The sequence below is a fragment of the Gobius niger genome, assembly GCF_951799975.1.
Source record: "Gobius niger genome assembly, chromosome: 15".
In the NCBI taxonomy this organism is placed as follows: domain Eukaryota; kingdom Metazoa; phylum Chordata; class Actinopteri; order Gobiiformes; family Gobiidae; genus Gobius; species Gobius niger.
In genome coordinates, this window is record NC_136866.1 from 3,333,032 (window position 1) to 3,357,620 (window position 24,589).

At 41.0% G+C, this 24,589-nt stretch overlaps 1 protein-coding gene across 6 annotated transcripts in view; it reads right to left on the reverse strand.

The window, feature by feature from the left end:
* The window catches only part of cdc42bpab (CDC42 binding protein kinase alpha (DMPK-like) b), a 136,691-nt gene that overhangs the window by 39,603 nt on the left and 72,499 nt on the right, over positions 1–24,589 (reverse strand). For all 6 annotated transcript variants that reach the window (XM_079571777.1, XM_079571774.1, XM_079571773.1 and 3 more), the window contains exons 6-13: positions 10,290–10,383; positions 6,633–6,833; positions 5,348–5,486; positions 5,159–5,268; positions 4,951–5,030; positions 1,639–1,817; positions 523–645; positions 297–430 (exon numbers count right to left, since the gene is read on the reverse strand). In XM_079571777.1, the coding sequence (XP_079427903.1) occupies positions 297–430; positions 523–645; positions 1,639–1,817; positions 4,951–5,030; positions 5,159–5,268; positions 5,348–5,486; positions 6,633–6,833; positions 10,290–10,383 (1,060 nt within the window). The remainder of the gene's footprint in view (positions 1–296; positions 431–522; positions 646–1,638; positions 1,818–4,950; positions 5,031–5,158; positions 5,269–5,347; positions 5,487–6,632; positions 6,834–10,289; positions 10,384–24,589) is intronic.

Consider the following 24,589-nt stretch of genomic DNA (forward strand, 5'->3'; position numbering starts at 1 on the left):
TCATGAATGAGTACGAGTATGAGTACAAGCATGTGGTATCGGCCCGATACCCGATACTGGTATCGGTATCGGTGCATCCCAATGTGTAATAAGCGCATACTTAAGCATTCATTTCAGCACCACATTGCTCAGATATCTATGGTTCGTAATCCCATGAAAAGCAAAACTATATCAAGCATCCACACCGAGATAAGACCGAGCAGGAGCCCAGTATTTATAAAATGTGTCTGAACCAGTTTCTGAACCACTGGCCTGGTTTAATCCGCAGCTGCGTCACGCGTTGGTGTGTGCGGTACCTTGTGTAGGTCGTCCCGCTCCTGTGTGACGCCCCTCATCTGCTTCTCCAGGTTTTTGATGTGTTTGGATGAGTCCTCCAGGTCCCTGCGCGCCAACGTCACATCCTCCAGCTGCTTCTCCAGCTGACCAGAGTCTGCACCACCCACACACACACACGGGCTTTTAAAAGCACTGCTGCAGACTTCACATGGTGATAGTTATAGAGTAGCTAGAGTCGTTTCTGACCAGCGATCTGCTTCTTGAGGATGTCGATCTCGCTCTTCAGACTCCTGATCTCCACTTCTTTGTTGCTGTTGATGGGACTGTCTCCTGCCGGGTGCTGCAGGGCCTGGACTGCCTGGGTGGACTCTGCACAGGTTCAGGAAAGAAAGGGGGGGAAAAAAGGTCATAAATTAATAAAAATAAGAGCTATATTTGTTCAAAGCGAGCGCTGTGGCATTAAATATTAGGTGAGGCGAAGTGAGGTCTAGAAACTCCTTGATGTATTATAGCACTCAAGGGCGGCATAAACGGTTAATAATTAAGAATAAGTGAGGAGCTATAAACTAAATGTGTCAATGGACTTTCTAATAGAGTTGGGTTTAGTGAGTAAACGTAGCAGCAACAGTTGAGAAGAGTCATTTTTACAACCCTGCAGCAGGTTTGATGCACATACACAGACCCTCACCTGAACCAAGCACAAAAAACATAAAAAAAAGTGATAAAAATATGCCAAAAAAGTGACAAAAATATACCAAAAAAGTAACATAAATATGCCAAAAAAGTGACAAAAATATACCAAAAAAGTGACAAAAATATGCCAAAAAAGTGATAAAAATATACCAAAAAAGTAACATAAATATGCCAAAAAAGTGACAAAAATATACCAAAAAAGTGACAAAAATATGACAAAAAAATATCAAAAAAGTGACAAAAACATGACAAAAATATACCAAAAAAGTGACAAAAACATGACAAAAATATGCCAAAAAAGTGACAAAAATATGACAAAAAAGTGACAAAATATACCAAAAAAGTGACAAAAATATGCCAAAAAAGTGACAAAAATATGACAAAAAAGTGACAAAAATATATCAAAAAAGTGACAACATGGCAACAACCACTGTGCAGAGGCTTCTCCAGCAAATCCTTAAGATTCTCAATGGCGTCCGGACTCTGTAGTGGCCAATCTATGTGTGAAAATCATCCTCATGCTCCCTGAACCAACTCACAACACGAAGAATCGTTCCATCAGGAAAGATGAAATAACCTGGTCAATAACCTGGCAGAACCTAAACCTGACCAATTACAGCAACTCCAGATCGCAACAATTAAATGAACGCTGTGTATTTTCTTTTGCACCTTGCAGTTTGCGGCTCAGTTCCACCTTCTCCTGCTCCAGCCGCCTGATCCTCCGCTCGTAGGCCTCCACCGCCAGGCTGTCCTCCAGGCTGCGCTGCACCGCCATGTCCACCTGCTCGTGAGGCACCTGCCCCGGCTCTCCGGACAGCTGTCTCAGGCACCCGCGGTCTGACAGGATACTGCAAGACGAAAGAAGTGAACACAGTCGTTTATAGCTCTCACAATACCGCCCGCATGCCTGGTCAGACAGTGATGTGAATCCAGGCAGATGTCGAAGTACTTTATGCTGATACTTCTGCATTAGCAAGAGATAAAAATGTATTTGGAAACTTCTGAACAGACAGTTAAAATGATATGCTATTGGTCAAACTCCCATCCTCCTGACAGGAAACTGGGGCAGAATAAATATATATTTTTACCCCCACATTTTCTCCAATTCAGTTTTGTCACTTTTTGTCACTTTGTCCACAGCATTGTATTTTGACGACTAAAATTGGACTAAAACTAAATTAAAAGTTTCTCATGAGACTAAAACTATGACTAAAATGTCCAGATGTTTTAGTCGACTAAAATAAGACTAAATAAAAATGAAAAGGAGAGACTAAAATCATCCAAACTTGTATTGAGCGTCTGAAAGAGCCTCAGATCATGTGAATTCTCTGCCAAAGGATCAGCTCTGAGCTTTGTTCATGTGGAGCAGAAACATGAAGCAGAGGAACAAGATTAAATATGATTATAATGAAGATTATCAATGCAAAGTCCACTAAATTAGTCTTAAAGGAACAGGCCACCGTTTTTACATACTGAGATATGTTCTTACCTGAGCTTTGACGAGTTCTTTAGGACCTGTCTGATCTTCCCCCGTGCCTTCAGTCACGTAAACACAGCGCAGACGGCGTTAGCATTTAGCCTCTCCCTCTCTCCTCTATAGCTCCAAAACAGGTCAAGTAGTTCGAAATCCGCACAGTGATCTTCACTTTACTGTGCAGATGCCAAATTACTCCTGGTATTATTACGCCTTACAATATAGTCCCCCCTTTTATCCGCTTAGAAAATCCACATTGTTTAATTTTGTGTAATTATACTTTGTAGTGGAACACTTCACGTAACCATATTTAAATAGGGAAAACGTGGAAGAGCTTGGTAGCTTCTATCTTGACCTGTTTTGGAGCTATAGAGGAGAGAGGGAGAGGCTAAATGCTAACGCCGTCTGCGCTGTGTTTACGTGACTGAAGGCACGGGGGAAGATCAGACAGGTCCTAAAGAACTCGTCAAAGCTAAGGTAAGAACATACCTCAGTATGTAAAAACGGTGGCCTGTTCCTTTAAATTTACTCGACTAAATTGACATGCAATTTTAGTCGACTAAAACAAGGCTAAAATTGTTTTTTTGTTGGACTAAATATGGACTAAAATTACATTACATTTTAGTCAAAAGACTAAGACTAAAACTACATTAAATTATGTTGTCAAAATTAACACTGCTTTTTAGGAACTTTTTTTGTCAATTTTTCATCACATTTTTAATGCGTTTTCATCAAATTTGTGTCACTTTTATCACATATTAGTGGCATTTTTGTCACTTTTTTGACTTTTTTGTCCAAGAAGCTTTAAAATGTGGATAAAGTCGAACTGGAGAAAATGTGCTCGGTTACGGTGGGGGTTAAGATGTTAAAGCAAGTTAAAGACATTTAAACACAAGTCACTGCACAAAGGTCACATTGACACAAAAGAAGGTGTAGCGTTGTTGACGGACACAGACAGTTGTCGAGTCATGGAAGACGGCGGCACAGACACAACAAAGGAGAAGGACAGACAGACGAGCAAGAGACACAGTGGGAAAAGAGGAAAAAAGGAGTGGAAAAGGGCCATTATCAGCCGACTGTGAAGAGATAAGAAACCAAAGTGTTGTTTCTTTTTTTCTCACGGTCTGATGCAGCGTGATTTACAGCACCTCGTTAGGGAGGGGAGCCCCTTGTTGGAGAGATAAGGATGTGCCACAGGAAAAGACTGGGCTGGGAAATCCACCCATTAACTACACCTGTGACGGATCTGTTTGTAATACGTTATTTTTGCAATAAAAAGTGGGTAAAGTTTGGATTTTATCACTGGAACGCTGTCGTCTGCTCTTCCTCATAGTGATGCACGATAACGCCAATTTGAACAGATAACCGATATCCGATAATTCCGCATGTCCCGATACCGATAACCGATACTGACAGATAATTATGTACAGTATATATATTTGCACTTTATTTTGTGACAAGAACTCAATGTAACAGTTCACAGTTCTGCCCAAAATGTATCAACTCTACCAAGCAATGTACAAGTGCATAAATATAAATCACATAATAAGTTTTACTTTGGGTTTGAGTCTCCACCTTTTTCTAAAGCTCTGGTTTTTTACAGTTCCATCATCTGAGCAGGTCTGACTCTGCTCATCTGTGTCACATCTTACTAAACAAAAAGAAGAATATTACTACAGCTACTTCCTTACTAGTATTTTTCTTTTTGTTGACATGATACTAATGAATTCTTATTTACAATACTGGAATATAGTCAGTATTACAGTATCTCTGACATGAGAGAGAAGTGATGCCAAATCTGTGACAGATTCTGACTAATAATGCGATACTACAGCACAAAAACACGACTCTCTCCTGCTTTGGGCTCATTTATGCATTTGTGACGAGCAGCGCGGCTCATTTCATCAAAGTAAAACTTCTCTCGTTCATAGCGCTTCAGTCGCGGGGCTGTCGTGTTTATTTTATCAGAAATATGAAGATAATACATGGGTTTTTAGGCCCCGGTCTGCTCCAGTAACTTACGTGAGCGGATCCGCGGTTCACATTTCCTCGTCTTTTTCTCATTTTGTTGCGGTGCTAATGTTGAAGTGACTTTGATGTAAAAAGTCTAAAAACTCTTCCTTCTCAGAGAGCGCCTGCACAGCTATTTCCCTGGAATACTCATCGTATTTTTCAGCTAAAGCCGTGCAGAAGTCGGGCGGTGAGAGCGTATATCTGCTGCTGTAAATGTGCTGTCCTGAGTCTGCAGCAGCTCCGGACTGCAGGACATGCGGGCGGCGCCGAGAGAGAAAGGCAGCGAGCTGGAGCCGCAGATTCAATGTCATTTCAGCTTATAATTATCGGGCCTAATTATCGGCCACATTTTTTTTTAGCGGCTTTATCGGGGATGGCGCCAAAATGCCGATAAATGCCGATTATTATCATCGTGCATCCCTACTTCCTCAGCATGTTAACATTTGGGGTAAATAGACAGAATGATGAAAGAAAGAAAGAAAGAATGAACTCACCATTTACTCGTGTAGGTGAATCCCACAAAGGGAAGGTGGTGACCAGAGAAGGCAGTGTGAGTCGGAGGTGGCATGGTTTCCTAAGAGGAAAAAAGTATTATTAGTCAAAGAGGTCAGAGAAGAAACAACTACAGCAACAGAGTGCTTAATCACCCTTTAGTACAAAAGAGAGTACAGACTTTATTGATCCACAAGGAAAGCTTCATACCGAGTTTTTGAGGCAGTCGTCGTCCACATCGAAGTTGGACGTGTCTGTGGGACTGCTGACCTCTGGGATGTAGGGGGCCTCGCAGGTGAGGACGTTGTCCCAGTCGATGCCTGAGTAAAAAGCACATTATCCATGAGCTTCAGATGCAAGTGCAAAGCCTGATGTCATTCAGTGTCGTTGATTTTGTACCGGTGAAGAACGGGTGCTGCTTGAAGTCCTCGATGCCGTTCTGCCCCAGCCGGTGCTCCCTGCTGCAGATGAGCCGTCGAATCAGGTCCTTAGCGTCTTCTGACACGTCTGTGACCTGCGGAGGGAACTGGAAGCGCTCCTGTGAACAGAGCGTGAATCACAATGAGTCTAGGACAGTTCTTACACCACTTTTATCTCAGTCATTTCAACCAGGGCCGCTAGCTTTTCACCCAGCTGTTTAACTGGGACTAAACCGAGGCTTAAAGTGGGTCTAAACCAGGATCCCCAGCAGAGCCGAGGGAAGATGTTTTAGTTAGGGGGCGCTGAGGGACAAAATTTACCCCCAAAATACTTTTTCTGTGCATAAATCCTGTTTATTAACCTCTTAACTCCCGCCTGAACCGAGAGCATTTTCTCCAGTTAAGCTTTACCCAAATCCTGTAGGCCAGTGTAACGCCTCATTTGAAAGACCTACAAAACTAAATGGATCTTTTTCCTCACATCATCAGATTTTTCAGATCACTTTTTGGGTTGGGCAGTCGTCTCATTTTTGTCAAATTTTCGTGACTTTTTTGTCACTTTTTCGTCAATTTTTTCTCAATTTTTTGTTAAATTTTTGTCCTTTTTTGTAATTTTTTTGTTACTTTTTCGTCAATTTTTTCCTCAATTTTTCGTCAAATTTTTCCTCCATTTTGCTTCAAAGTTTTCTCACTTTGTCAATTTTTTGTCAATTTTTCATCCATTTTTTCCTACATTTTTTGTCAATTTTTTTTTCACTTTTTTGTCAATTTTTTGTCAATTTTTGATTTTTTTTGTCAAATTCTTTCACTTTTTCGTCCATTTTTTCCTCAATTTTTCGTCAGATTTTTTGTCAAATTTTTGTCCATTTTTGTAAATTTTTTGTCACTTTTTCGTCAAAATTTTCTCACTTTTTTGTCACTTTTTCCGTCAATTTTTACCTAAATTTTTCGTTGAAATTTTCTCATTTTTTTTGTCGATTTTTTGTAAATTTTTTGTCACTTTTTCATCAATGTTTTCTCACTTTTTTCACATTTTCATCCTTGTTTCCATCTCAGTTTTGTTGCTATTTTCTCACCTTTTTTCCAGAAGCTTTTGGACTGGGGGTAAAGCTGGAGAAAATGTGCTTGGTTCACGTGGGAGTTAAGGGGTTAATATTGCCTGCAGTTCACAAACTATCCACCAGGGGGTGCTGCGGCGCCCTCAGCACCCTGGGTTCTCACGGCCTTGATCCCCAGTACCATCAGTGCCTCTTCTCGACCCGTACCTTGTGATTCATGATCTTTCCGTACGTCTCCACCAGCGACTCCGCGTAGAACGGCGTCTCTCCGTACAGCATCTCGTACATGCACACGCCCAGGGACCACCAGTCGCACTCGGGGCCGTACTTGCCCTTCCCGTCCTCCATGGCCTGGAGGATTTCCGGGGAGATGTAGTCCGGGGTTCCCACCGCCACCGAGGACTGGACCTGGAGAGAGAGAGAGGCATTCAGAGGACATGAAAACACGGCACAGGCGAGTATAGTTTTAAACTGTGTGGGGAGAAGTAGGGCTGGGGGATATTGACAGAAATATGCAAAAAAAAGTGCTGCAAACATCTTAAATTGAATTGTTTTGTCGCTCAAATTTCCCCTCATTTTGTCCCTAATATCTTGTAGACAACATATCGCCCACCTCTAGGGAAAAGACAAACTAATAACTGTGAATATGCGGCTTTTATGGCTCGCTTGGATACACATAGTAGGGTAGATGTGAATTGGGCAGCTTTTGGAGTATTTTTGTAGGTGTGAAAAGTGTCCTGTGGGTTTTTGGCAGTGCCGTTTTCTATGTCATTTAGAGCTTCATTCTTTTCAAGTTCCGCATTTCAAATCCACGTCCATCAGAGCTGCTATTTCTGTGAGAGGAGAAATGGTTCCGGGTCATCGGAGGATTGCTTTGGCTCTAAAAATCGGTAAAATACAGTGGAAATTAAGGTCACTGTTTCAGGGCTTGTAATATACCTCAGCTCTCAGACAGACACAGCTCTTCAGACACCACCTGACAAAGCAGTGAAGAACTAGATTCTTAAAAAGTTACTCAAACTAGTTTACCGTAAATGCTCTAATATGCTCTTTATTTACTCAAGGGCATCTAGGACCAGGCCTTTATTGGAACCAGGCCACAGTTAGAGACAGGCCTTTATTTCTATTTGAGCAAAACGGACGACCAGGAAAATGAAGAAAAACGAGATTTGTGTCCATTTGCACCTAAAATATTAGGTTCATTTATTTATTAACATTTCAAACCCTCTCCCAGCGGCTGGAACATTGACGCCTTTTATTTTGTCGGGACAACAGGAAGTGTTTCGTTGCTGTTAGCGGAGCTTTGACATCAGTGTCACTGCAGGTTTCTGTTTCGTTTTTACCGCGGACCGGATTATTTGTTGTTATCTTGTGTAAAAGGCGAGTTTAGACGGAGCGTTTGTGTTTGTGATCGATCATGAGACTGACCCGAGAGAAGACGAGACGCTCGCGCTGATGGGAGGAGTTATTTTGAGGCGTGGGACTGACCTGCACACGGAGCAGCTGGACGTGCTTTGAAGACGCGATGGAGACTTTATTAAAACCCTGGAGGATCACACAACTCTCCCCCTGTTTCCAAATATCATCACAGGATGTTTGAAAAGTGGCTAAATCTGTGTCAAAGTTACGCTCGGATCAGCTCCTCCGCAGCGTCCCCCTCGGCCCGGGTTCAGTTTGTTACTTCCTGCACGTGAGTTTTCATTTACACCAGTATGAGACAAATTCCTAACACGGGGAATATTTCTACTGCTATAGTTTCTAATAAAAGCCCCGGCCTGTTTTAGAGACCGGCTTTAATTTGCCTCCGCCAGCCGCGAACCCGGCCTCTGTCAGAGACCCGGCCTCTAATGGAATACAGGCCAGTATTAGAGAATTTACGGTATCTCTTATTTCTGACACAATAGAGTCGGATCCTGCAATCACTAATATTGGTCCTTCGAGCCGGATCGTATAATCACTAATACTATGTTTTCAGCATCCAACAGAATTACTCAGCAGTCGAAGAGTCGTCCAAATGCACATTAATGGACATTGTTGCCAAAGAAAGACAGCGGGTAACATAACTTCTCTACTGCATGTCCCTGATGTCTTCACTGGCTCCCGCCCTCAGTGTGAGACAGTGACACAACCGCATTCTCCACTTCGAAAACAATAGCGTCCAAATATGTCACCCATAAAAATCCCATTCACAATAGCGCTCGGCCTCTGTCATAATGAATGCATTGAGGAGAAACGGCTGCGTTGTGGAAGTGTGGAAGATGGAAATGATCTCCCACAACAGCAAACAAAGATGGCATTGAGAGCCGGTTTCCCCCCCGTCTGCTGTATGCTGTGATGGAGCTCGAGTGGTACGGTCTGTCTGGGGGTTTCTCCGAGGCATGTAATAAATCTGAATTAAATCTTCAGCTTGATGAGATATCGAAGAAGCCGGGAGAAAAACTACTATTAATGAACACAGGGAGAGTAAAGAGAAAGTGTATAACTTCACTAAAGTAACGCTGCCTTTGACTTTCTTTGATTTGGTCAGCGATTGGCGAACAGAAACAGAAAGGAAACTACCGTTAATGCTCTAATATAGGCCGGGCCTTTATTTACTCAAGGGCATCTAGGACCAGGCCTTTATTGGAACCAGGCCACAATTAGAGAAAGGCCTTTATTTCTATTTGACCAAAACGGCCAGGAAAACGAAGAAAAATGAGATTTGTGTCCATTTGCACCTAAAATATGAGGTTCATTTATTAATGAACATTTCAAACCCTCTCCCAGCGGCTGGAACGTTGGCGCCTTTTATTTTGTCGGGACAACAGGAAGTGTTTCGTTGCTGTTAGCGGAGCTTTGACATCAATGTCACTGCAGGTTTCTGTTTCGTTTTTACCGGACCGGATTATTTGTTGTTATCTTGTGTAAAAGGCGAGTTTAGACGGAGCGTTTGTGTTTGTGATCGATCATGAGACTGACCCGAGAGAAGACGAGACGCTCGCGCTGATGGGAGGAGTTATTTTGAGGCGTGGGACTGACCTGCACACGGAGCAGCTGGACGTGCTTTGAAGACGCGATGGAGACTTTATTAAAACCCTGGAGGGTCACACAACTCTCCCCCTGTTTCCAAATATCGTCACAGGAGGTTTGAAAAGTGGCTAAATCTGTGTCAAAGTTACGCTCGGATCAGCTCCTCCGCAGCGTCCCCCTCGGCCCGGGTTCACGTTTGTTACTTCCTGCACGTGAGTTTTCTTTTACACCAGTATGAGACAAATTCCTAACATGGGGAATATTTCTACCGCCATAGTTTCTAATAAAAGCCCCGGCCTGTTTTAGAGACCGGCTTTAATTTGCCTCCGCCAGCCGCAAACCCGGCCTCTGTCAGAGACTCGGCCTCTAATGGAATACAGGCCAGTATTAGAGAATTTACGGTAAGCACTTGCGATGTCTGTGGATAAAATCTTAGCTTCACATTTCATACAGGAAGTAGAGCTCACAGAATTTGTGGAAATAAACAAACCAAACTGTTGACCCATGTCCTCTCCATAAAGTGCCAGGCGTTACAAGTGTAGCGTGACGAAAACTGAAGTAAATGTAGGGCTTTAGCAGAGAGGTTTAAGACTTCTATGCAAAAACAGGAAACATAAGATCCTAAATTAGAAAACACGGCTATTCATACACTTTCCCTGATCTGACGTGCTATTATACAACGATAACACTTTATGTAACAACTTGGATGCGTCTTTGCTTTGGAGTATTCGTAGCAGCGGAGCCACAGTCCGCAGTGGGACCCCCCGGGAGTGGGCTGAGGGGTCGGGGCCGAGCTCTGCTATGTTTGCCTTGGATTGTGGGATGCATCGGCAGCACTGGTGCGGTTACACTCACCGTTCCATCTTCCATGAGCTTGAGGCAGGAGCCGAAGTCGGCCAAGCGGATGTGGCCGTTCATATCCAGCAAGATGTTGTCGGGCTTAATGTCCCTGTGGGGAGAGAGAAGAAGAGGAGAGGCTGAGCAAACAAGCGATTAGTTAAAGATGTTAAACTGTATACTTTTGATTTCAGAACTAGGTAATGTAGTTTTTAGCGAGGCATCGATACCACTTTTTCTAAAACCTTGTACTCGCCGATAAGAGTACAAGGCATTTTCTTCAACATTCTTACTTTTTTCACAGCAGATTGGTTTGTAATTAGTAAATTTACTCATGTACATTTCCTTAAGTAAAGTCGGCGACACATTTAAAAGCAGTTATGAGAATTGTGCTGAAGCCATTTATTTGTTTTATTTTCATTCAATATAATTTATAGTTTTTATGTCTCTGTCCATCACAGACAGAAAAGCTCATGTCCTAAAGCTCCCAATGCCTGTGCTTTATTCATTTATGTGTTTTTATTTAACAATAGTATTGAGATGTTTCTTAAATGGTCTCTTTTCGTCTTTACTTCAGCTCCTGTAGATTTTCTCGTGTGTTTGTAGTAACTTAGCGAGTAGCTACAGCGTTTTCATTGTTCTGCTGCAGCTCATTTTCCCTCAATATAAACATGCTGTATGTCTTTCATTTGGATTTTCTGAGGACCTTTCAGTCGCTGGGTTAGTTTTTCAGATGAATAAACCCCTGGGCATAAAACGGCGTCAGACTGGCCAAAACTGCTAGCCGCGAGTTAGCATCGTTAGCCTGTATGTTGTAAACACTGCAGACGTTTAGCTCTGGTTAAATCCAGCTCAGACTCTGGTTTAGAGAGCGCAGTCTGTAATAAAGTCAGCTCTATGTGGATTATTGTATTTCCTCTAAACAATTCTCAAGTTTGTTGCTTCTTCTCTCTGGTCGCACGTCAAATGGTATCGGTTTCTGGCATCGGGACCTCATGAATGAGTACGAGTATAAATACAAGCCTGTGGTATCGGTATCGGTGCATCCCTAGTATTTTTGACAGTAGTATTCATAGTAGAAGCAATCGGAAAGCACAAACTCAACAACAGAACTCGCATTATCTTGCATATATGTCCCAGAAAGGACTCGACTACATGTTTTTAGTTTTTCGTAGCCTCACACATCATCCCAATTCTAGCAAAAACAGTAAGAACATTTAGTAAACTTCCACAACAGACATTGTACAAGCCTGATCCGATAACTACAAAAACATCCAAATTAAAATACCAGGGGAAGGAGAAGCTGCCTGAACAAGCTTGTACCGAGAGTGCTTAATAATTCCCATATATTTGTAGAGGAATTCATTCATTCATTTATCAGCTCTGTGACAGGTGAAAACTGCCCAGGGAAAGAACAAACCGGAGTAGACGGATCGGAGCGGAGGGAATAGCGGCGCAGAATGAAAATTGCGCATGACGTGTGTTTAAAGTATCCGTTTTCACTTTGTGCCGAGACTCGGGCCGTGTTTTCGACTCGATCTTGTTCCATTCGGAGGAAAATATGCAACGCGTAAACACACTCCCGGCGTCTAAAATGGGTCCCGACGCCCCGAATACACGGACTCCCCACGCACTTGTTAAAACCAATTTATTTGTGGAAGCGGAGTTACTGACACACTACATTCTTTGGCAGATGTGATCACGGCCTCTCGTCTTCTCCACGACTGCATCTGCTCCACATTACCGAAGCGAACGCCTGTTTACAATAGGGTTCTGCTTGTGTGACGTCACAGCATCGTAAAGAACCTATACATGAGTTTCAAGGGATGACCCAGCAGCTGAATAGACCCACTCCCCGGAAAACCGCCAAAACAAATGATCCTGGAGCGTTGTAGAGACCACTGTGATCGGAAGTAAAGGCGCTGTGTTAAAAACTAATACAGCTGGGTCACGAAAATGTCAAAATATAGACAAATATCAAATTTTTTTTTTTCGTATAAAAAGTTGTATAATGGACCTTTAACCCCTTAACTCCCACCTGAACCGAGCACATTTTCTCCAGTTTGGCTTTACCCCAATCCAAAAGCTTCTGGAAAAAAGGTGTGAAAATAGCGACAAAACTGAGACGGAAACAAGGATGATGTGACAAAAAAGTGACAAAAAAAGACAAAAAAATGACAAAAAAATGACGAAAAAATGACAAAAAAATGACAAAAAATGACAAAAAATGACAAAAAAAATGACAAAAAAAATGACAAAAATGTGACAAAAAAAGACAAAAAAAATGACCAAAAATGACCAAAAAAAATGACAAAAATGTGACAAAAAAAGACAAAAAAATGACAAAAAATGACAAAAAAAAGACAAAAAATTGACAAAAAATTGACAAAAATGTGACAAAAAAAGACAAAAAAAGACAAAAAATTGACAAAAAAATGACAAAAAATGCAACAAAAATGTGACAAAAAACATTTTTAAAAAAGCCAAAAAATTGACCAAAAAAATGACAAAAAATGTGACAAAAAGTTACAAAAATGAGTTGAATATTAATTGAGTTTAATTTCAATATCTCTCTTACTTTGTTTTGGCTTGTGTAACTTTATGGACACACTGCAAAAAGTATTTAACTAGATCAGTATAAACATCTCAATTTGAGCATAATAATCCAAATGTTAGTTGTTTTGACTAGTTAAATTGTTGTTGTGCATTTGTCCTAGATTATTTCACTTGTTCTGAGATGTTTCTGACTCGTTTCGATACATTTCGTCCTTATTTCAGGTCATTTTCTTTGCCAATGGGGTAAGAACATTGGTCTTATCTCATTGGCAATTTTACTTTCTTATTTCAAGCGAGATTTACCCTAGAACTGGTCTGAAATGTCCTCAAACAAGCAAAGTAAACTTGCTCCGATCAGGAAAAGTGTCTAAATGAGATAAAAACGCTCAAAACAAGATACATTTCCTCAATTCAAGTCATTTAAGACAATGCTTGATATTTACTTTTTGCAGTGCATTTTTAATCTGCTGACAAGAATATGGCGGATTTTCCTGATAATTGTAACTGTTACTATAACAATATTACAATTTGTTCATCATCTTTCATTGAGGGTTTAAATTTAGCTCAGGGAAAAGCCCCGACTGACCCCTGCGTTACTGGAGCGCGCTGCTGTGAAACAGACCCGTCACTGTACGCCACTGTTAACGGCCCAAATATAGAGCGACCCGGTGTGACCGCTCCGCTGATTTCCCCCGAGGGCGGGACGCGTCGCCGGGGCCCCGTGTCTGAGGCTCCCTTTATCAACACCGGGACAGCGCTTAAAACCTCTCGGAAAGTCCAACCAACACAAACATCACACGCCAACAATGTCACAGGCACAAGACTTAATCCCGCGTTGAATCAATACGGCGGCGGACGATTGCAGTCACAGGTTTCGAAACAGAGCCGGTGCTATTTCCGTCCCGTGATGCGGGCTTAAAATAAAACCGCGTTGCCAAGTCACAGCGCACACATTAGCGGCTCGTAGTGCCAGCGATGCCAGTGTTAATCCTCATAGTGGGTTGTCATGTGCAAAATTCTTGTGTAATGCTAATATTCAACACGTCTTTTGATCGCACTTACTCATTCCTATAGTCTGAGGGTTTCCTACAACAGTAAAAGCAACACGCAGAGTCTTGGAGTTGTCACTGAGGACTAAAACAAGCAAAAAAAGACCAATATTCAGTCAATAATTAAGCTTCCCCTAAACTAAGGCAAGTTTGTTCTCTGCGTTTGACCCATTGATCCTTCATTGACACGAGGGTTGTTGTTCTCAAACGTTTCGCTCAGAGAACCAGTTCATAAAATATCTCACGTCCAAGAACTAGGCAAGATCAAGATCAAATTAGGACAAAACTGGATCTTAAGAGTCTCAAATTGACCTAAATTGGACCTAATAATGTATCGGCCATGCCTGAAAAATGCATTACTAATCAAATCAATCAATCAAACTTTATTTATAAGGCGCTTTTCAAACCGAAAAGGTATCACAAAGTGCTTTACAGATTACAACATTTAAAACAATGCTCCTGGGACAACCTCCCATATATATATTATATATTAGGATTAAATAAATAGATTAGTCAGTTAAAGGCTAGGCTAAAAAGGTGGGTCTTGAGCTGCTCTTAAAAACATGAACGTTCTCTGCAGCCCCGAGCTCCTCCTCAGGTCTGAGCTCCTCCTCAGCCCTGAGCTCCTCCTCAGGTGGTTCCAGAGGCGAGGGCCGTAATATTGGAAAGACGCCTCACCGTGAGTCTTTTTGTTGACTCTAGGAATAACTCGGAGACCCCTGCCGGAGGAGCAAAGAGGCCGTGAAGGCTCGTAAGGTAAAAGCAGGAAGGACCAAGACCATTAAGACAGTTAAAAATCATTAAAAGAACTTTAAAATTGATCCTGAAACACATGGGGAGCCAATGCAGCTGGTCTGAAATTGTTAAAATCTTTACAGTCCAAATTGCTCTTCTTCAACAGGGGCCTCACCACCGCCCCTTTAAACGCAGCAGGGAAGACCCCCGTCTGGAGAGAGCAATTTATCATGTTTAGAAGCTCGTCTCTAAAAGATCCATAAAATGTTTAAAAAATAAATAAAGGATAAGTAATCTGAAACCTCCAGATAACCCTAGTGTTACAAGCAGAAACGGTCAACAAAGCAAAGTGCAGTACAGTAGAGTTTAAGAGGATCTGTTTACTGGAGTAGTGGTTTTGTAGCAGACTCCAAAGTATAAATGTGTTTGTTTAATTAAATCTAAGGGTCTAAAAAAGCACACTTCAAAACAGTAGGTGGCGCTGTGCAGATGTACGGTCACATGCTACTGACTCTGAATGGAGGAAGAAGGTTTGTCCCCGTCATGTCGCCTCTGACGCTGCCACAAATGTCGGAGCTTACAATGTACTGCGTATTGCGTAACACTTTGGCTTCGACTGTTGCCAACACCAAACACGCTCAGAATGCCCAGCTCGACACAGAAAAGTCTATTTTGGCAGGGATCAAAGAAGGGATTTGGATGAGGACCTACGCGATTTCAAACAGAACTAACTCGAGCCCCTAGAGGCCATAAGCGCCACTGCAGGTGTCGTAGCATGTTGCGTTTTTTTACTCATTAATTGTCCGTGAGAGAAAATCCTACGCTGACAGAAAAGACAAAGGGAAAGAGGGATATTGTGCATCCAATTACACAATGGAGGTATTTTTTTTCACTCAAACTTTACTGTAAATACTGTTTAAGTGGCGCTAGCCCGCAGGTAGGAGCAGGGAAAGCTGCAAGTGTAGTTTTCTGGCCAGACACCAGGGGGAGATGAAAGACCCCCCAACATTTAGTCTTAATTTTAGTCAAAGTGATATTTTTTCCGACTAAAATTGGACTAAAACTAAATTAAAAGTTTCTCATGAGACTAAAACTGTGACTAAAATGTCCAGATGTTTTAGTCGACTAAAATAAGACTAAATAAAAATGAAAAGGAGAGACTAAAATCATCCAAACTTCTATTGAGCGTCTGAAAGAGCCTCAGATCATGTAAATTCTCTGCCAAAGGATCAGCTCTGAGCTTTGTTCATGTGGAGCAGCTCCATGAAGCAGAGGAACAACATTAAATATGATTAGAATGAATATTATAAATATAAGTCGAATAAATTTGTCCTAAATTCGGTCGACTAAATTTACTTGCAATTTTAGTCGACTAAAACTAGACTAAAATCGAATTACATTTTCGTCAAAAGACTAAGACTAAATTAAAATATGTTGTCAAAATGAACACTGCCCCCAATCATACCATAAACTTGCATTACCCCCAGAAAAAAATGCAATGAAAACACGATTACAAAAACAAGGATGAAGCTTAGGTGAGTTTTGTAGGTCTTTCAAATGAGGTGTTACACTGGCCTATAGTTTGTAACCTCCAGTCAAGAAGATTTTAGATTTGGGTAAATCAAGAGAAAATATGCTCGATTAAGGCGGGAGTTTAAAGCAGTACTAAGTAACTCTTCCCCCTAGAGGCCATAAGCGCAAATGCAGGTGTCGTAGCAAGTTACGATTTTTTAACGTATTAATTGTCTTGGAGAGTAAATACTACGCTGACAGGAAAGGCGAAGGGACAGAGGGTTACTGTGCATCCAATTATACAATGGAAATATTTTTTTTCACTCAAACTTGGCTGTAAATACTGTTTAAAGTGACGTTAGCCCGCAGTTAGCTTTGCCCGTTAGCATGTTAGCTTCTTCTTCGTGATTCCATTAGTGTGTATTGCTTTCTCCGGACCGGTGGCAGTCAAGTTGCAAACATGGTTTTCTGGTCAGAGACTCCAGGGGGCGATGAAAGACCCTCCAATCATCCCATAAACACTTGTATCACCCCCACAGGGACGACGGAAAGGATTTATTAAGGTAAACACGTTACTTAGTGCTGCTTTAAGGAGGACAAAACAAATGTCATTCCTCTGCTGCTATAGGACCTTTAAGTATAAATTTGACAGAGCGACGTTCACATTTACTAGAGTAATGTTTGACCAGTAATCTCTACTTTAATTCAAATAATGAAACCAAGAGCTTGTCCCACAGTTTGAGAACCGCTGCACTCGGGCAAACTTTGAGGAGCAGAAGTGGGTGATCAGTGAGGCCCTTTTCAAGCTTGTAAGCCCCGTAAGTATTGGGGGCGAGTGCTTGGAGGCAAGACACGAGGCGCAACCTGCACAAAGCAAGGCCCCACACGGACATTAGCCACCGCTGCTGATTAGATTAACAGAATTGACCCGGAAACAGGCCCTGAACTGATAGACACCCATCGACTTGGCGCTGTCTGGCAAAGCAATCAATTTGTACACACATCAGTCGAAGTTGTAAAAAAATGCCTATACATGGCGTTCCCTCAGATTGTTCTTTTGAGGAAGTGAGATGCTGCAGACCGGGGCCTGGTGGAGGCACTGAGGGAGATTACTCTTGTGAGACATATAAACCAGCTTGAAAGGGAACTTTGATGTGCCGGTCTTCTGCTGTAGGTCTTCAAAGCGAGCTGTGAAGCCCCCCTGTTATTTTCCAGTAGCGTTAATAGTGCCATCTAATAAGCCACGAGCGCGGGGTGGGCCAGAGACGCTGCTGAATCTCCGAACCTCTAAAACACAGCTGCAAACACATGTGGCCGGTGTGAAGATGGTGGTAAACATACGCTTTTTACAAGACACATTGCCTGCGTTCATATTCGGCTATAGAGTTGATAATAGGGCTGTGCAATTAATTGAAATTCGATTACGATTTCGATTACAACAGTAAACGATTACACAATTAGCATAATTGCAAAAAATCGATTATAATTATTTTTTTCAATTTTTTTTTTTTTTAATGTTTTATTTTTTCAAATTTTTAATTTGGGGATTTTTGTCACTTTTTTGCTGGATTTTTGTCTTTTTTCTGCTGGATTTTTGTCTTTTTTTTTGATGGATTTTTGTCACTTTTTTGATGGATTTTTGTTACATTTTTGCTGGATTTTTGTTTTTTGGGGGGGGATTTTTGTGACTTTTTTGCTGGATTTTTGTGACTTTTTTGCTGGATTTTTGTCTTTTTTCTGCTGGATTTTTGTCACTTTTTTGCTGGATTTTTGTCTTTTTTCTGCTGGATTTTTGTCATTTTTCTGATGGATTTTTGTCACTTTTTTGATGGATTTTTGTCACTTTTTTGCTGGATTTTTGTCTTTTTTCTGCTGGATTTTTGTCATTTTTCTGCTGGATTTTTGTCACTTTTTTGATGGATTTTTGTCTTTTTTCTGCTGGATTTTTGTCATTTTTTTGATGGATTTTTGTCACTTTTTTGATGGATTTTTGTCTTTTTTCTGCTGGATTTTTGTCTTTTTTTGCTGGATTTTTGTTACTTTTTTGATGGATTTTTGTTTTTTTTGGGGGGGATTTTTGTCACTTTTTTGCTGGATTTTTGTCACTTTTTTGCTGGATTTGTGTCTTTTTTTTATGGATTTTTGTCACTTTTTTGCTGGATTTATGTCATTTTTTTGCTGGATTTTTGTCACTTTTTTGCTGAATTGTTGTCTTTTTTTGCTGGATTTTTGTCACTTTTTTGATGTTTTTTTTTAAAGGCAACAAATAATCGTTTGAATAATCGTGATTTCAATTATGACAAAAATAATCGTGATTATTATTTTTTCAATAATCGAGCAGCCCTAGTGGATAACACTGATATACAGGAGGCTAATGTGACTAATGGGAGGTCAGATGCTTTCAAATGATTTCCAGATTGGGTAATATTGTAAAGTAATCTTAACCACATTCTTGCGTGAAAATAATCCAAAGGCAACACAACAGCAGGCAACACACAAACAGGAACAAAACACATGCCGGTGGTTATTGTGAAAACGTTGACTCTGATTTTGTATGACAACTGGAAAAAGCACGAGTGTCCTTAAGAAACTTTCTGACCAAAATCACCCGGCTTGTTTGCGGATATGGAAAACATTAACTTTAAAGCGGAACCCTGTTCAAAATCAAAGTGCGGATCTGGATGTACATCTGGGCTCACATTAGTAACACTGTCTCCTGTCTGACACAAATGAGTCATCATCATAACATATGTAACCACTGTATGATTTCAGATGAAACATATTCCACGAGCTATATTACTATTTTACATAATATACCAGCTTTACACAGCGGCGCCTCTGCTGCACAAACCTCTTGTTGTACCAAAGAGCAGCAGCACGGCTGACCTTTGCCTTCCTGTGTTTGTGCAGTAGACAATAAGCATGAGGGCTGCACCAGGGAGGCTAAACCAGACTGTGGCAGGACAGTCTCTGTCCAGTCACAGCCGTCGTCTCCCCTTTCTATTTATTCATAACAGCATAAGCAAATAGATCCATTACACTGTTAAAGGAACAGGCCACTGTTTTTACATACTGAGATATGTTCTTACTTTAGCTTTGACGAGTTCTTTAGGACCTGTCTGATCTTCCCCCGTGCCTTCAGTCACGTAAACACAGCGCAGACGGCGTTAGCATTTAGCATTTATAAAACGTGGAAGAGCTTGGTAGCTTCTATCTTGACGTGTTTTGGAGCTATAGAGGCGAGAGGGAGAGGCTAAATGCTAACGCCGTCTGTGCTGTGTTTACGTGACTGAAGGCACGGGGGAAGATCAGACAGGTCCTAAAGAACTCGTCAAAGCTAAGGTAAGAACATATCTCAGTATGTAAAAACAGTGGCCTGTTCCTTTAAAACCATATTCAAACATAGAAACAACAGACACACGACTGCCCAGGGCTAGCTCGGTAGTTAGCGTGGCTAATTGGGCTACTGTGTCAGCGGGCTCCTGTGGTCTTCAGGAGCAGAGACCAGAATAGAGGGAGGTAATCTCCTCTAAGACCAGCATCCATCTGTGGAGACCATCTGGACCTCTCTCTCTCATGTGCAGGCACACTCAGCTACACACACACACACACACACTCAGCTACACACACACACACACACACACACACACACACACACACACACACACGGCATGAGCAGTTCAGTCCTGTGCACATGTGCAGATGGACACTCATTCACACAGACTTCACATTTGACTTTTGGCCTCGACTGAAACCAGACTGTGAAACACAGGGCTGCGATCAAAGCGTTACTGAACTACTGACATCATCATTAACAGTAAACATGTTCACTTTAGTTTTGTTTTTATCCCCAGGCGAGGCAGACTCACTCAGCGGACAGTGTAATGGAGGTTTTACTGTAAAGCTAACTGTAGTCCAGACAACGTGGGCAGTAATGATTAGTTTGTTCATTGACTGAAATGAGGATTACTTTTTGGATCAATTCATAGTATAATAAAGGTTAAAATGTTTTATAATATTGGAAGGACAAGCAGCAGCTTTACTTTGTTTACCTGTGGACTTAAACATAAAGGCATTTCATCAAAAGTACACATTAGGTGCCGTGTCATCTACCTCCCTCTGCTTTCAGCCAGTTGATAATAATAGCTCTTGATAATAATGATCACTTACTGGTTTTATTAGTTGTCAATAACCAATAAGTCATGATGAATCCACACAATGACAGGCACAGTTCATTCAGCAAAGGGCTTCCTGCCTAAGTGCCTCCTCTGTGATCACTGGTCTGTGGAGCGACACATGGCCCTGATCAATACCGGCTGTCACTGAGGTCATCAATACAAAAACAAGCACAAGTGTCTTACAGTGAGAACAGATGCCACATATAGAGGCAAGTGTCTGGATCACTAGACCTCACGCAATTAACATGACAATACTGTGTCTCTCAATTAGCCTCTATAAACAACCGAGATGATGTGATGGGGAGGGTAAAACGCAATAAAATGACTTAAAGGAACAGGCCACCGTTTTTACACACTGAGATATGCTCTTACCTGAGCTTAGACGAGTTCTTTAGGACCTGTCTGATCTTCAGTCACGTAAACACAGCGCAGACGGCGTTAGCATTTAGCCTCTCCCTCTCTCCTCTATGGCTCCAAAACAGGTCAAGATAGAAGCTACCAAGTGTTCCACTACAAAGTATAATTACACAAAGTTAAACAATGTGGATTTTCTAAGCTGATATAAGGGGGGACTATATTGTAAGGCGTAATAATACCAGGAGTAGTTCGAAATCCGCGCAGTAATCTTCACTTTACTGCGCGGATGCCAAATTACTCCTGGTATTATTACGCCTTACAATATAGTTCCCCCTTTTATCCGCTTAGAAAATCCACATTGTTTAATTTTGTGTAATTATACTTTGTACACTACAAAAAGTAAATATCAAGCATTGTCTTAAATGACCTGAATTGAGGAAATGTTTCTTGTTTTGAGCGGTTTTCACTCATTTAGACATTTTTCCTGATCGGAACAAGTTTACTTTGCTTGTTTGAGGACATTTCACACCAGTTCTAGGGTAAATCTCGTAAATCTCGCTTGAAATAAGAAAGTAAAATTGCCAATGAGATAAGACCAATTTTCTTTCCCCATTGGCAAAGAAAATGACCTGAAATAAGGACGAAATGTATCGAAACGAGTCAGAAACATCTCAGAACAAGTGAAATAATCTAGGACAAATGCCCAACAACTTCTTAACTAGTCAAAACAACAAAAAATTGGATTATTGTGCTCAAATTGAGATGTTTATACTGATCTAGTTTATTACTTTTTGCAGTGTGGTGTAACCATATTTAAACAGGGAAAACGTGGAAGAGCTTGGTAGCTTCTATCTTGACCTGTTTTGGAGCTATAGAGGAGAGAGGGAGAGGCTAAATGCTAACGCCGTCTGTGCTGTGTTTACGTGACTGAAGGCACGGGGGAAGATCAGACAGGTCCTAAAGAACTCGTCAAAGCTCAGGTAAGAACATATCTCAGTGTGTATAAAACGGTGGCCTGTTCCTTTAAGTGACTGAATGTACGGCACGTAGCAAAGCACTGACACCAGAACCAAAAGCCGCCGAATTAAGTCGTGCTAGAAAAGCCCCAACTGAAATGTACTACACAAAACCTTTTCTCTTCAAAACACTTTCATCTTTTCCAGCCAGCAAACCCTCTCCTCTCCTCTCGCCCCATCCAACTTCATGTCCTTTTTTTTTTACTACATCCATAAATCTTCTGGACTTCCTCCTGGCCCCCTGCCTGGTGGCCGGTCATATTATCAGCATCCTGCTACACATATTGCTCATCTGTACGTTTCATAAGAGCATTTATGATGATCTTATCCACTAATCTGGTCCGTCCTCATCGTGAACAAAGCGAACCTCAGCATATTCAGCCTTTCACTCAACACTAGGGTCTATAAACTGCACAAAAAGCTTCTAAAAATCCTAAAAACAAAAAGAAAATGACTAAAAACATCAGAACTTTGGCTTTTGAACTGACTAAGACGGAGGTCATAGTATCTGACAACACTTGTAATACTTTTTATTGTCTTCAAACCTGTCAATGTCCCCATCCCCCCCCCTCCATCTTTTCAACGCCCTGCTCTGATGGGCCAATCACTTTCTCTGGGGGGGTGGACAGCTGTGAGGCTCAGAGGCACAAAGGCAGGCTGACTCTGCCTATTGAAGCTCTGCCCGGGGCCCAATGGGAGGCCCCCCGGCGGATCGCTGACCACTGAATAAGACACGGGGTCCCGCTGCAATCGACCAGCACACTCCATCACCCACGGGACGCCCTGGCGCGGACAGAAGGTCGACCTGAAAAGCCCCGGGACGCTTTTCATCTGGGGCTCCTTTCAACTCCATCAGTGTCAACGGGATTGGGGAAAGGAAATTATAATTTTAAAGTGTGGGGGGCATTAAACTGAGGTCACATACTTCAACAAAGACGGATGGAAGAGGACATTTATTTGATGGACGCAGCGGGGGTTTGTATGTGTAATGAAATGTCCAAAAACTGAATGTATTTGTTTGGGAAAAGGTCCACAAACAATGACACCAATCCTGCCCTTATTCATGAAAGAATGTTTGAACAACAAGAATCCGATATGTGATTATGTTCAATTTCCTTAGAAACGCAAAAAGTCAGATTTAGTTTGTGTGTGTGCTTATTAAAGGGACTATACAGAGTTTAAAATTGTTAAGATTAAGTATTTTCCTCCCCCTACATGTTCCAGCCATGTCTTAAGGCGAGACAATGCAGGTGAATAGGGAAAAAATGTATATTTACAGATTTCAATTTGAAGCTTTTGCTGTAGATTATCGGCATAAATGTGAGAAAAAAATACATGGCAAGTTTTCTGTCATTTTATCTTTTCATATAAGAACAAGGTGTTTTATGCCTAAAAATGCCCCAAATTTCCCATCTTTTCGGCGACGAAACCTGAAAAATGGATAGAGCTACATTCAAATGTATGGTTTCCTTTTATTGATAAATGAGCTGCCAAGACTTTTTCAAAGGGGATTATTGTCACTTTTTTTCTGGATTTTTGTCTATTTATTTAGCTGGATTTTTGTCATTTTTTTGCTGCTCTTTTGTCATTTTTTTTTCTGGATTTTTGTCTATTTTTTGTGGATTTTTGTCATTTTTTTTCTGAATTTTTGTCTTTTTTTGTGGATTTTTGTCTTTTTTTTCTGGATTTTTGTCATTTTTTTTTCTGGATTTTTGTCTTTTTTTTGTGGATTTTTGTCTTTTTTTGCTGGATTTTTGTCATTTTTTTTCTGGATTTTTGTCTTTTTTTGCTGGATTTTTGTCATTTTTTTTGAGCTACCAAGACTTTCTCAGAGGGGATTTTGGATTTCTTGTTTAGTTTTAAAATAAGCTGTTTTTAAGTGGAACAATTTGTAAAAATGTAATTTTCGCCTTATTTTTTGACATTCAAAACTCAATAAATGGGGTTTAGGGATTAGATAATAAAAATCCCTGTGAAAAAAATCCTCCAAATATTGTTCAGTCCAAGGCTGGAAAATGTGAAGTCTTTAGGTCCGACTGACGTGGACATAGTGTCGCCACAATGATAGAAAAATGTGTTTTGAGAAAAAGGCCCTTGAAATTGCATTCTCCCATATAAGTCTATGGGGGAACATTGAATCAGCGCAATATTTAAACATGTTTTTGTGAAGATAAGGCGTATTTTCTGTTTCCGGGTGAAAGCTTGAGCTGTGCCGTCAGAGGAAACGTTAAACATGGTGCCAGTTTTTGTTTCGTGTGGACATGCCCCGGATTAACGTCTTAACTCCCGCCTGAACCGAGAGATCTTTTTCCTAACGTCATCAGATTTTTTTCCATCATTTTTTTGTTGGGTATTCAACTCATTTTTGTAACTTTTTTGTCATTTTTTTTGTCATTTTTTTTATCCATTTTTGTCAATTTTTTATCACATTTTTTCTTTTTTTTTTCTTCTTTTTTTATCATATATTTGTCATTTTTTGGTCATTTTTTTGTCCTTTTTTGTCAACTTTTTGTAATTTTCTTGCCAAATTCTTATCACATTTTTGTCAATTTCTTGTGACATTTTTGTGACATTTCCATCATTGTTTCCGTCTCAGTTTTGTCGCTATTCTCCCACATTTTTTCCAGAAGCTTTTGGACTGGGGTAAAGCCAAACTGGAGAAAATGTGCTCGGTTCAGGTGGGACTTAAGAGGTTAAAAGACATTTTAACCACAAACGGATAAAACCATCTCCATTTTGACAGTTTAAGTTGCCCATTGGACCTCAACTTAAACCATTTTGCTCTTGCGATCATAGAACATTTAAAAAAAAGCCTAATTACACAAACCACTTCAAACGCTATGTTCAGTCTCTATCGGCTTTCACAGTTGAGCAGCTTTTATGAACAATCGCCAGTGCTTTAATGTCAAAAAGCT